This window comes from Apteryx mantelli, chromosome 7 (genome assembly GCF_036417845.1).
Source record: "Apteryx mantelli isolate bAptMan1 chromosome 7, bAptMan1.hap1, whole genome shotgun sequence".
NCBI classification, from domain to species: domain Eukaryota; kingdom Metazoa; phylum Chordata; class Aves; order Apterygiformes; family Apterygidae; genus Apteryx; species Apteryx mantelli.
In genome coordinates this window covers 9,467,897-9,481,057 of record NC_089984.1, presented here as the reverse complement: position 1 = coordinate 9,481,057, position 13,161 = coordinate 9,467,897, and the positions used below count along the sequence as shown (strand labels likewise).

The 13,161-nt window shown below is 41.4% G+C and overlaps 1 protein-coding gene across 1 annotated transcript in view; it reads right to left on the bottom strand.

Moving 5' to 3' along the window:
• JMJD1C (jumonji domain containing 1C) overlaps positions 1-12,526 on the bottom strand; it is a 167,876-nt gene extending 155,350 nt beyond the window's left edge. Inside the window, exon 1 of the mRNA XM_067299773.1 lies at positions 12,368-12,526. Within this exon, the coding sequence (XP_067155874.1) occupies positions 12,368-12,526 (159 nt within the window). The remainder of the gene's footprint in view (positions 1-12,367) is intronic.
• Positions 12,527-13,161: the final 635 nt, after the last annotated feature.

Here is a 13,161-nt window from a genome sequence, read left to right as displayed (position 1 = left end):
AGTTGGGCACCATTGTCTTCTAAGCACTGTTAAAAAATAAATAAAAACAGCCAACCAAGCAAACAACAAAATAACCCTCTTCCACGCACAAGCAAACAGTTAGTTCTGTAACTCCATGGGTTCGGACAATAAGCTTATATTCTAAAGAGACTCTGAATAGCCTGAGGGTGGATAAAGCTTCAGTCAGTTTGCTCTTACCTAGACACCTGATAAACTAATCCGCATCAAGGCTACCTGCCTGTTTGAACTCTCATAACTGATAAAGGAAGAGTGCAACAGCAATCTCAGTCAAAATTTAGTTAAAAGGACAACCGACCAAGAAGAGGCAACTTGACTGCACCAGCTCAGATGCTCTCAGAACTCCTTTTGTGATTCCCAGGCAGTCCAACCCTACCATGATATAAGGCAACTTCTTTCTCCACAATATATATCAGAAAAGCTGGAAAGCAACATCCAGTTTGTAAGACCCAGCTTCCAAACTCCCAGAACTAAGCTGCTGTGTTATCCTCCAAGGGACCTGGATTTCCAGCCCACTGTTCTCTATTCCAACTACAGAGCTGTAAAGTAAGGCTCCAGATCAGGCTCTCCCGCCTGTATATCCAGTCTCATGGAACAGAAGAGAATGCTATAGTACAAGCGATTCCCCTTTATAGTGAAAACATGACAGTAGCAAGCAGATACAGGCAAGACCTGGGAAGAGAAGGAAACAAAGCAATAAAAACATCAGCAAAAAAGCTGAGTTCTACAACCACCTTGAAAAATGCCAAATTGACAGCCTTAGAAAGGAGGCATGCACATGGCTCAAATTATGATCAATGAGACAATACCACAGTTTCATTCCTCCTCTCCGATTTTAAATAATCAATGTTTTTTGATATTTTTTCCAAGTTTTTAAGGAACCATTAGCTTTGACTGAATTAAAGTGTGACTGCAGGGATTGAACTCATTCACAATTAATAGGACTATTTTAATGTCACACATTTTCTTTATAAATATCTTAATTTTCCTTGTGTTAGAATGTAATTGAACCCACTGCTTTAGGAGTTGGAAGCTTCACAGGGAAGGATGCATGGTACTGTACTGACTACAGGTCACAGGAGACTTCCTTTTGTCAATTTATGTCAAATTCTACATGCGGGTTTCTATACCTAAACTAACACAGTCCTCTTTCCTTCCTCGACTCCTCTGCTGATCACATACGCAAACAACCTATAAACTCCTGTCCCTGTGTGCACCTGCCCTTTCATGAGGAACACTGAGCAAAGAAACCTCAAGAACTGATCAAAAGGTTTTCAGCAAAAGAATTTCAAACAATACACAAACATTTCATAACATTGCCTTTTCGAAAAAAAAAAAAAAAACCCAAAACTCGGGCCAGCTCAGCTTCTGAGATCCTTACGTATCATCCTGCCCCCCTTTCCACCATTGTCCTCTGCTCAACTGAAGACACACGTCGTAAAGTTTAGGCAAGCTAAACTCTAGACCAAAAAACCCAGACTTCTTTCCTGTAGTAAGGGAAAGAAAAACACAGAAGTAGAACTAAATGCTTGTTTCCATTGAAGTACCAAACCTTTTCAAATATATCAATAAATATTTCTGAACACAAGTTTCAGGTGCCTGGAAATGCAAAGAATAATGTAAAATACATCTTAGAAAAAAACAGAAAAGGGTACTGAATGCCATTCTTTCTCCTCAGTCAATGAACCTATAATCTCTCTGGAATACCTACTTCATTTATTTCAAATGATACCAGTTTAAGAGCCCTATTATGTTCTAATGACAACTGCCATTACTTAGCTATTTCTTGCTCTTTATTTTTGCAGAAAAGTAACATATGGGCAAACTTAAAGCTTAACTTACATTCTGTATATCATATTTGGAATCAGTGAGCAGTGATCAACTTCGCTGTGTTATGTGAATGGGAGCCACATTCATATACCTAAAGGCTAAAACATTTTAAAATGCAAACTTAGGTAAGAGAAAATACATTCAATCGTAAAAAAAATTCACTGACCTTGGGGGAAAAAAACCTATGCCAAACTATACATACATCATCTCATTTTACCTGAACAAGACTGATTATTATAGCACTCAAAAAAATTAAGTGTTATTAAGTTAGAGCAACAGTGACATTAAAACAGTCTTATTTTTTGAACTTTCAACAGAAAGCCAAATCTTTCCATTTTTAAATATAAAAATCTTTACAATGCTTTATGAAAGAAAGTACTACATTCAATTTCAAAAGAAATTCTGATGAAATTAGAAACTAAACTACTCAATGAATAATTTATCAAACGACATCTTTAATATTATACTTTACATAGCCTCATGCCTGACTGTCATGAAGTTTCAATTTTATAAAAATCTATAGGTATTAAGAAGAACAGACTAACGTAGACTAAGAAAATTTCCAGAGGAAAAATATGGTACTAAGTGACAAAGCACTTAAAACATTTTCTATTTATACAAATATATTGAAATTTCTTTCAATATATATTCTTTCTTTTGATTCAAAATTGATTATTCCTTTAAAAAGACATCAAACAGAAGGAGATAAGTAAAGTTACCCATCAAATTAAGAAATGGTCATGACATTGCCTAAAAATATTCACGTATGATATGTGTCATTCTGACCTATATAGAAATGTTAAAACATGACAGGATACAGAAAGATAAAGTATATTTAGGACAGTCCATCCAGATTACTAGTTAGCAATCCAAAAGTATTTCAACCTGCCCTCTTTTCCTTTGTAAGCTTTACTCACTGTTTAACTGTTATTAAATAGATCACCACCAAGGTTTGACTACCTCTTCTGGGTAAGATAAAATATAAATGAACTCACGACAGACTTTACCATAACTGAAAAATTCATCAATATACTACAGTGAAGAAATTAATATTTACAATCTAAAATCATTTAAAATGTTACTTTATCTCCTGAAAAATTAAACAATACTTGACAATATTATACTTCTCTTTCCAATTCTTGGTAGCATCTGAAATAAATCTATGCAGAACAACTTGTAAAAAGGAAATAACACAAAGTTGCAGGTCTCCATGTAGATAGCCATTTAAGACACACAACAAACTCCACACTCTTTGGGAAAGGTCTGCTCCATCTGTTCAGCTGTTGATTTGGGAGGGGGGGGGGTGGTTGAAGTATTGCATATACAAGAACTCTCCAAGTCTTTCAGGTTAACAAATAGTAAAGGGAAACTGGAACCAGAATGTGCCTGGAACAAAAGCAAGTGATACTGCATACATCACAGTTAAAGTTTTTTTGCCACAGGATGTTGAAAAGTTCATAGGGATTCAAAAAGAGTTCATACAAACTTATTTAGGAAAAACCCAGCAAGGGCTATTAAACCCAAAGACCTCTGCTGGATGAAGTCCCTAAGCTGCAAATCACTAGAGGAAAAACACTGAGGAAGTACAGCTGTATATCAAAATTTTACAGGTATTATAGCAATGAATCGCAACTACACTTCTTAAGACTATGGTACATGGTTCACATTTGGCCTTCGATTACATCAGCTTCTCTATTTTTGTCTCAAATTTTAATGGACACATGGCAATCCGCAAAGCATTAGGAGCCAGTAGTGGTCTATAGCCCCCAAAACCACTAACCTCTCTCCTAGAGACTGCTTGTACCATGCCTTTCTTGCATGTCTTCACTCCTTTCTTTGATGATCTACCCATTATTGAGGATGATCAAAGATGTGAAACTGAAATCTAAGAGTTCTGCTTAAGAAAAAGCTAGGATATAGCAAAAACTTAGATGTTAATAGCAAGCCCCAGGCTAAAAGTTCACTATCCTGTTACCCTCTCCACGATTTTCTATAATAACTAAGCAGTTTTATTAATCATTTATTTTCTATGGTTATCCCAACAGGTTTTTCTGCCTGCCCGTTTGACACTGGCTTTTGCGTGTTTGTTTGTGGGGTGTTTCCCCTCACCCCCACAGGCAGTAAATGTACATTCTCCGTTTCAGGAAAGGAAGAAGAAAAGCCAAGAGGAGCAAGAAATAAGGAAATAAGTCGGAGGACTGTTTCAAAATGAACCACCTTTGCCAATGCTCCCTCCAAAATACAACTTTCTATTCGCTCCTCAACAGACATGCAGGACTTAAGAGATTTGATTTGAGCCGCCTGGCAATGACTCAGCAAGTGATCTCTTTTTTCACAGAGAAATGATACTCTAGATTTTTAACTTCCATTTTATTAAAGAACCTTGTTCCCCTGCAAAAAAGTAAAACTCTGATGAGTCAACCTAACATAACTAATTCAGTAGCATCTACTGAGTTGTCATACACAGCAATAAGCTACTTGCTGTGGAGCCTAACTGTAGTCATTTACATGTCTACAGTAATTTCAGTGATAATCAGAACAGGCAAAAAGATGACCATATTTATGCACACAGTCTATGCAACATTTTAGTGAGGCATCAAGTGTACGGATTTTAACATATAGATCCTTAAGTTTCCCCTCAAACAATTTTATTTTGAATCTATTCCTCCAAAATTTGCCTTTGCAAGCAAGTGCAGCATCAACAGACACTGAATGATCATCTTACAGGTTATTCTGAACATGTATTTCCTTATTAAAAAGAATTTATTTATAGCAAGTGAATAAATGCTCTTAATTCATCTGCAGTACAAAATCCCTGCATTACAGCTGAGTGGGTTAGGATACATCTAAAAGTTACAGTGACTGCAACTCACAGAAGGATATTTAAGCCAGTTTTAAACAGCTTCATCTAGGCCATGGTCCCACAGACATTTCTCTAGGAAATGGTGCCAGCTTGAGCTGCTCCTGCCCTCAGCCATTTGCCTCTGATCGATCCCTTATCACCTCCTCAGCCTCAGTGCAATTGCTTGAAGTGCCATATGGTGAAATGATCAGGAAACCGTTCAGGGTTAAAAAATTAAGCCAGCAGTGCCACCAAGAGAAATGTCTGTGGAACCACAGTCTCCAAAACTTCTAAAATTGTTGCCATGGTATAGTGAAGCTAAAGGCCTTACTGTTTACCCTGCATCTTGTGTGCCCACAAAGCTCTGTACAGAGTACACGAACTAGTTCAAAGCCAGCTTCTGTGTGTAAACATCAGAGGCAACTCCTCCCTCATAAGTAAGTCCCTCCATTCCAGTTAATGAAAAACAGTAACAGCTGTTTAAAGTAAAATATTTTATGAAATCAATAAAAATATTTTTAGAAAATGGCTAGAAAGCAAAACACAGCAAAACCTCCAAGGTTCTTCTGGTTCCCCTGCTCTCATTCTACTTTATTAAGTGAAAGCACCACATGGGAATAGTGCAAATCAACCAGTGATAGATTTCCGAATACGTCAATACGATTAAGCAACATAACATTAGCTCACTGATGAATGAAAGCATCTCCAGAAGATTTAGAATATTACCTCTTTTTTACTGGCTTCAAAGAATTAGCTGATTACATGTCCCCATGTAAAGTAGGCCTTAGTCCCTACCTACCATGACTAGGAGGGGACTCATTCCTAGAGCAATCCTGAGAGCCTGATACAAAGCTAAGCTCCAAGAAATCCTTTCTCTCAGGTATGGTGCTCTACATTACAGGGCATGAAAACGGACAGTAACATGTCATAACGGTATGCCTCTTCTAAGACAACAGCCTTGTTGCCAACGTCAAGTAAATTTTTTAGAGGAAGTCTACCAGCTTTCCTCCAGAAAAATCAGTAGATGCTTATTAAGCCCCACTGAAAGGGAAGGGAAAGTGATCCAAGCAGACCTTAAAGATCACTGATGAAATCTACAGTTTTTACTGAGAGTAGGACCAGAAGAAAGTTGAGCTTATTTTGGGGCAAATTTTAAAAGTACCACTTTCACCTCCTACTATTCAATTTGACATAGAAGAACAGTTCCACAATTCTCAAACAGAAGGTTTTGAGATCTTGGCATCCGCACCAAAAGAATGGCTTCTTATAAAATTATTAGACATTTTGAAAAGCTCTTTAAGATGTTGACATTCCAGCTTTCTTGAGAGACAAACCTCCAAAGATTCACATGAAGTTCTGCAATGAGAAAGACCTGATGTAATGTGAATGTGGACTAATACATTGTTTGTACATGTGGCCTATAAAAGGCACGAGCGAAAGCTTTTTTGATTAATACCCGATATACCTTTCTGAATGCCTAGCAAAGGATTTAAATACAGGACCAAACCTTCTATTTTCCATTTACCACTGTGTATTTTGAAACTGCGCAGCAAATTAATAATCAAACTGATTAATCCCTAGCCCAGGACATAGAAATTATGTTTGTACTCTTGATATTCAAATAAACCTTCCTCACAATCCGCTAGTGTATTTATTTTTGATACACACATTCAGATTTCTATTTGAACAAAAGCAAATAGGAGAGAAAGGCACTGAATCCTTGCAGTCAATTTCACAGGAATACTCCTGTGTTTGATCTTTTTGTCAAATTACTGGGAAAAAACACTCCTTTTTTAAACACTAACTGAACTAACTCTGGAGGACAGAAGAGGTGACATTAACAGACACAGGATGACAGGCTCAATCTTATTAGAAACACAGAAAGGAAATAGGAAATTTTCTTTACCACTGAGCCAAGAAGAGACTGTCCAGCTGACACGCACCAAAACTTACTAGATTGTTGTTGGCTTCGATACTGATACAAAACAGTATAAACAATCTAAAAATGCCTAAATCCCTGTTGCTTTTTGAGTTTCCCCCGCCCCTTTCAAACCAACTTCAATACACACACAAAATGCATCCCACATTATCTCTTGTTTGGATCCCGAGGGAGCAGCGATATGATAAACTCTGGCATGTTTAGTATCATCTCCAAAAGCTGGAGTAATATGACTGGCTTCTCACCAGCAACTTGCTTTTCATCTTTAACCCAGATGCTGCTACAGAAATACGTAGCATCCACTAACCACCAACAAGTTGCATACAACTAGTTTAAAGCATATTTTATTAATTACTTTAGAAAACAATGTTATTGAAGATTTTTCTGTATCTTTGAGTTTATTTTAAGGCTAATAAGTAAAAGCTGCTGGGCATGTAATTCTAAAATAAGGAATGAAAGAAGTGTTTCATTTTTAAACAGGTTAGCTCAAATGCATTTAAAAAAAAATTAACACAGCTTCTCCTTAAATACTAGCTTAATGAAAACACAGGACAACACACAAAATACTGCACCAAAATTAATATATGGCAGAAACAAATGTAACATACAGAAGTGCCATTCTGTGACAGTAGAACAAAATTATATTGCATCCAGAAAGTTTCAGGATGCAAAAGTAGGAAGACTAAATCAACTTCAGGACATAAAAAGATTGGGTAAGAACTATTCCATACTCAGCAGAGGCAAATTTAAATTCATCTTTCAGTGAGAAACTCTCAGCATATAGAGTACTTCTCTAAAATATTTTATTTTCAAATTATCCATAATTATTTCAAATTATTTTCATGCTAGCTGTAATTTTGTACTGATAAGTTTCCATTGCTTTGTGAATTTGTATTTTATTGTTAGGTAAGGGCAAATCCAGTTAAAACACACACACAAAGTCTACTGTTATTCTCTTCAAATGATTTTAATAGGACACTGAACTTTAAACAATTCTTTGTCCAAAGATGGGATACTAAAAAAGTAACATTATCAAAGTCATTAATGTATTGTTTCCCCTAATATAGCTTATTCATTTTAAAAAATAAATAAAAATGAAACAACTTCTTAAAACTATCACTAGTATTTTGAATGTACCTCCCTCATAAAAGCCTATCTAACACATTGTGATTTATTGCCATAATATATTTCCCCACGCACAATTACTAAATGTTACATCTGCCTATCATAAGACATTTAAGACTCTCAAAGTACTCAATTCTTGATTTTGTCATCCAACTCTGCCATAATGACATGACAGCAAAATTCACACATTAATAAAAGCATACTTGATTACAAATCACTGCAACTTATAACTATACTTTCTATTAAGAGTTGAACATTACTTTTCTAAAGCCCAATTTCTGTCTTCTCACTCATGTAGAGAAAACATACGACTCATTGTATCACTATATTTAATATACAACAGCAAAACTATAAAAACCTCACAGAACACAGAAGTAATTCCAGTAAGCTAAATAATAAAATCTTAAAAGTTTCAGTAGACATCCAGTAGATAAGAATCCCTGTAAATAATCACTTTTCAGCATGATATAGGAAAAGAGACATCCCTTCTCTCTGCCATCACCATGTGCAATCTTGGCAGTAGTGACTAAACCGGCATTTTGCAACCTGCGGCCCAGAAAGCAATTTTTATGGGACAGCAGAGACCAAGGAGATCATATGGTGTCAAACCCACCTCTTTCCTCCAGGCTGTTTCTTTAGATGCCCAGACTTATCACTGCAATCGGAGCAGCACACAGGCTTTTCTAGACAGTTAGGAACAAGGAGAGAGTTCTCAGCTACCTCTAACAATACCCACTGCTAATTAAGCAGAAAGATGGTTACAAATTCTCTCAAAGACTAGTGAAACAAAACAGAATAAGTCACATATGTTGCTTGCATTTCTATTTGTAAATAAATGATGTTTATGCAATAGGAATGCTCAAGAATGGAAGACCAAGAGGTTTAACTATCAAGTTGTGACTCAGACTGTAAAAAACATCCAGAAAACTCCTGGATTAAATTGTATACAATTATACTTGTATAGCAGGTGTTATTAAATGTCTCTAAACATTACATCATGAGTTAGTAAGAGACAAGAGTTCCAAACCCCGGCAAGAAGGATCTGCACATACTGCAAGAGCAACACAGTCATCTTCCAGAAGACCAACAGTACATGCAACCAGTGCCAGTTGCTTTCACCGAACTCCGTACTAGTGGTACATTAATAGCAAAGCAGAAGAAGGCAAAATTTCCATAAAATAGTGGGAGAAAAGACACTTCAGTACATTTCTTTCTCTGTAAGATTTTTTAAAAAAAAAAAAACAGAGACTACTTATATTAGCTACATTGCAATCATGAAAAATATAAGGAAACAGACTTAGGTATGTAACATACTGTCAGGGAGTAGGAAAGACCTTATTATCAAGGAGGTCGCATTGGATATCTGAGTTCTTTAACACTGAACACTTTAAAACATCACTATTACTTTTCTGTTTCATCTCCTTACGAGGATGGTAATTTCAATTATGAAAAAAATTAGGAATTTAGTTACAAAAATATGATCAAGAAACAAAGCAAGCAGTATATCAAAACTGGAACGTTCATTTGCCTGCTTATCAGGGGAGAGCAGGTAGCCTAGCATTCCATGGCTGAAGTTTCTGATTTAAAGAGTTGTTCTGTTTACAGTAGGACTAACGGAGCTTGGTTTCCTATGGATTTGCTCCTACAAGCCCTTGGGTCAGCTGTCATTAATTACATCAACTGCCTCCAAGCTTGCCCACATCTCCCTGAGATCCTTCACCTCATAAAATTCTCAAGTTGTCCATATATTCCCATCTCCAAACATTCATACTTAACCTCATACTTTTGTTAACTCTCATCTCCTTCTCATGCCCTTAAACCCACCTTCAGAATATCATCAGCTTCATCTCCCATCGCTTACCCATCTTAATACAGTGCTAAGCCAGAGGCAGCATATGCTATAGCTGGTTTGAAGCTACGTGCATGCTGGTTGGCCAGCTGGAAACCACCTCTTGGCTTCCAGGAGGAGCACACAAAATGCTTGACCTTCTTCCCTTTATGGGTTTTTTGGGGAGAGGGAGGGGAGTGGCTCTCCTCTCTCCTGTGAGAGATGTCAGCTCTCACAGACTTGGGGGAAGGCAATCTTTCTCAGACCTCTCCGAACTCTTAAGTTGGCTGAAACTGCCCAAGGGGTTCACACTTATTAATGGAGAAAAGACACAAAGGCAATGTAAATGATATTTCCTTGCGAAGCCAAGATTAAAAGGTAATTTAGTTCCACATGGGTGCAAAGAATCTTGAAAACGCCTGTTGATGCCCTCTCCTCTTCTGCAGCTGCGGGCATCTTCTGTGTTTCTACAAAGCCCATCCCCTACAGAGGGGCCAAGAATACACAAAATTGACAAAAAGTCAATTTTAACATTTTTATGCTGCACCCTGCGGGCAGCAATTAAACTGTTGAAAAGCGTTACAATTTCACTCCGCTGGTGAGTAACAGAAGGGTCTGGAGCTATTCATAGGGATGACCACTTAAAAACCAAAGCTGTGGAAGGATGAAAGAAACACTCACTCCATCTATGATAGTATATCTGGAATCAGGGCTAACAGGAAAATGCTGTTGTCCTTCACTGCTGTGGGATGGAGGTGCACAGAAGAGGATACTCATATCATCAGCTATCAACTAATGAGATGTTAAGGTTAATTACAAATGCAAAAGAGTCTAACCCATAGGAAGTACCTGTTGTTAATACAAACCTCATTGTTTCTTCCCCTACCCACTCCCTTTGTTATTTACACTTGTTTGTGCCTTGGGGAAAGAGAACAGGTAACATGAAAACCATATACAGCACATAGAGAGGGCAATGACGCTCCAGTAGTTAAGATACCAGTCTGGAACTCACTAGACCTAGAAAACATTTCCAGGACCTTCACAGGCTTCCTACACTCCTAAGTCACTAGGAGCATATCTACATAGCATAATGCAGTGTTGTGTAGCTAGCTCAAATACCAGAAGGAATATAGCCATGTTAGCACTGCACTGCATCCAGGCTAAAGTGTCTGCTTCTCCAGTAGTTTACATCTATCTAAATGGCACTCCACTATAACACACAGACACACCTTTAGTCATTCTGTCTCAGGACTCCATCCATAAAACAGATGACAGTTTGTCCTTAAATCACCAAGAAGTGTAATGGGGGAGAACCTGAAGAGAAAAGCACTTGGATACTAAAGTAACCAGAGAAGCAAGTACTTACAATAGGCAGCATACATTACCTATTTAACACAAAGGATACAACCCCTGAAAAGCCTGGTTTTAGCAACCTTCCTCCCTTTATGTCAGTTCTGTCCCTAGAGTTTACAAATTATGGCTCTAACTAGCAAATGTTAGTAAACTTCTCCCTAAATGTTACTCAGTGTTTTCATAATTGTAGACATAATCTACAACACTACCCTGTAAGAATAACACTTGAAATGGATTTTAAAAATATTCTAGACTATTCTCACACATAACCAAAGGCTGAAAACACAGACCATTTCAACGAAGAAGGGCATGAATAGCATGCTACTCAAATTATGCCTGGACAATGAAAAACTACAATATAGTAACAAAGTAGTGTTTCAAGTGTCACATGTATTCTGTTTCTAAAATAAAGCTTAAGGCCTGGGATGTATGAAAGCAAGAATTTTTACATTAATTTTGCCAATCATAGTTTTTGCACCGTTACAAGCAATCAATAAGCTCTAAAACCACATAATCGTTTTCTTGACGATTTTGTAAAGACGACTGCATTCCACTCGGAACTACACTGAAATGTGAATTACTCCACCTTACGAGCAGCAATATGGAATGCCCAGTGCAGTTCAGTGATTCTTTTTTCACCCTACGTAATGCAAATCTCCACAGTCGTGATATTTTTAAATGTGCTTTCAAAAGCAGCAAATGATACAAAAACATGGAACGAGACAATCACAGCAGTAGCGTAACACCTGTTCGGCCACAGAATTTACAAATAAAATAACGACGAAGTCTACGGAGCACAATAAAACTCCATTTTACAGATTATGTATTCAGAGCACTAACCCAAGGAAATCCTGGTCGTGCTCCCCCCCCCGCGAGAATGTGCCTGGACACAACAGCATATATCCTGGCTCATTCGCCAGCCTCCGTGCACATTCCTACACCCCTTAGGAAAACAGTGACAGCAGACATAAAAGGGAAAGAAACAATGACATTCTTTTAATAATTTTCACCATCACGTCAAGTACGGCCGACCCCGGCAGCTCGTGCTAAATAACGGCAGTTCCCCACATATTTACCCCTGGCACAAAACGCGTCGGCAGCTCCGTGGAAAAGCGGCGTTTCCGCGCTCTCCCAGCGCCCCAGTCGTTGGGCGACCGTTACGCGGCGGCCTCCGCGCGGGGAGCGCGCGCCGGGCCGGGCCCCGCGGCCGCCCCAGGGGGTCCGGGGCGGAGGGGGGGGGGGACCGGCCCCGCCCGGGAGCCGGAGCCGCCCCGCCACCGGCACCGCTGCGCTAAGCGGGAGGGGAATTTGGGGCCGGGGAGGGGGCACGGCGGCGAAAGGCTGTGTCATCCCCCGCCGCCGCCGCCGCCGCAGCCCCCGCCTCAGCCCGGCCCGGGACGGGGCGCCGCCGCCGCCGCCGCGGGGCTCTTACCGCCAGGTCGGGGCTGTGCGAGTCCCGCTGTGACACGGCGCGGATGACCCCGGCCCGCCAGCGCCCGCTCTCCGGCGGCTCCTCGCTGCCGCCGCCGCCGCCGACGCACAGGAACCGCTTCCCCACCAGCTCCGGCCGCGTCTCCACCGCCACCGCCATGGCCGCCGCCGCCGCGCAGGCACCGCACCAGCCGCCGAGCCCGCGCCCCTACGGGCCGCCCATGGCGGGAGCGCAGCGCAGCGGGGCGGGGGGGAGGCGCGCGGCTCTCGGCCTCGGCGGCGGGTCGCTCCGCGCCCCTCGGCCGCGCCGGGCCGGGCGGGCGCCGCGGGCAGCTGCGCCGCGGCGAGCAGGCTGACACAAACAGCGAGGGGCGGGCGGGCGCCGAGAGGAGGGGAGGGGAGGGGGAGGGAGAGGGAGGGGAGCGGTGGGGAGGGGAGGGGAGCGGAGGGGAGGGCCGCGCCGCGCCGGGGGGGCGCGCGCTCCCTCGCGCGCTCCCGCGCTCGCTCACCGCCGCGCTGCGGCCCCGACCATTCCGCCCGCGCAGCCCACTGCCATGGCGACCGGCGCCACGCGCCGTCTCCCTCCGCCAGGCAGCGTGGGGAGGGGGCGCGCGCCGCCGCCGCCGCGCGCCAAAGAGTCCGGCCGCCGCGCGGGGGGTCCCGCGTGCCGGGACGCGGCCCCGCCCGCCCTGCGCCGGGCCCGGCCCCAGGCCCCTCCCGCGGCGCCGCCCGGGGCCCCGCGGCGCCTCTGGGGGGCTTCGAGGCGCGGCCCGGCCCGGCCCGGCCCGGCCCGAG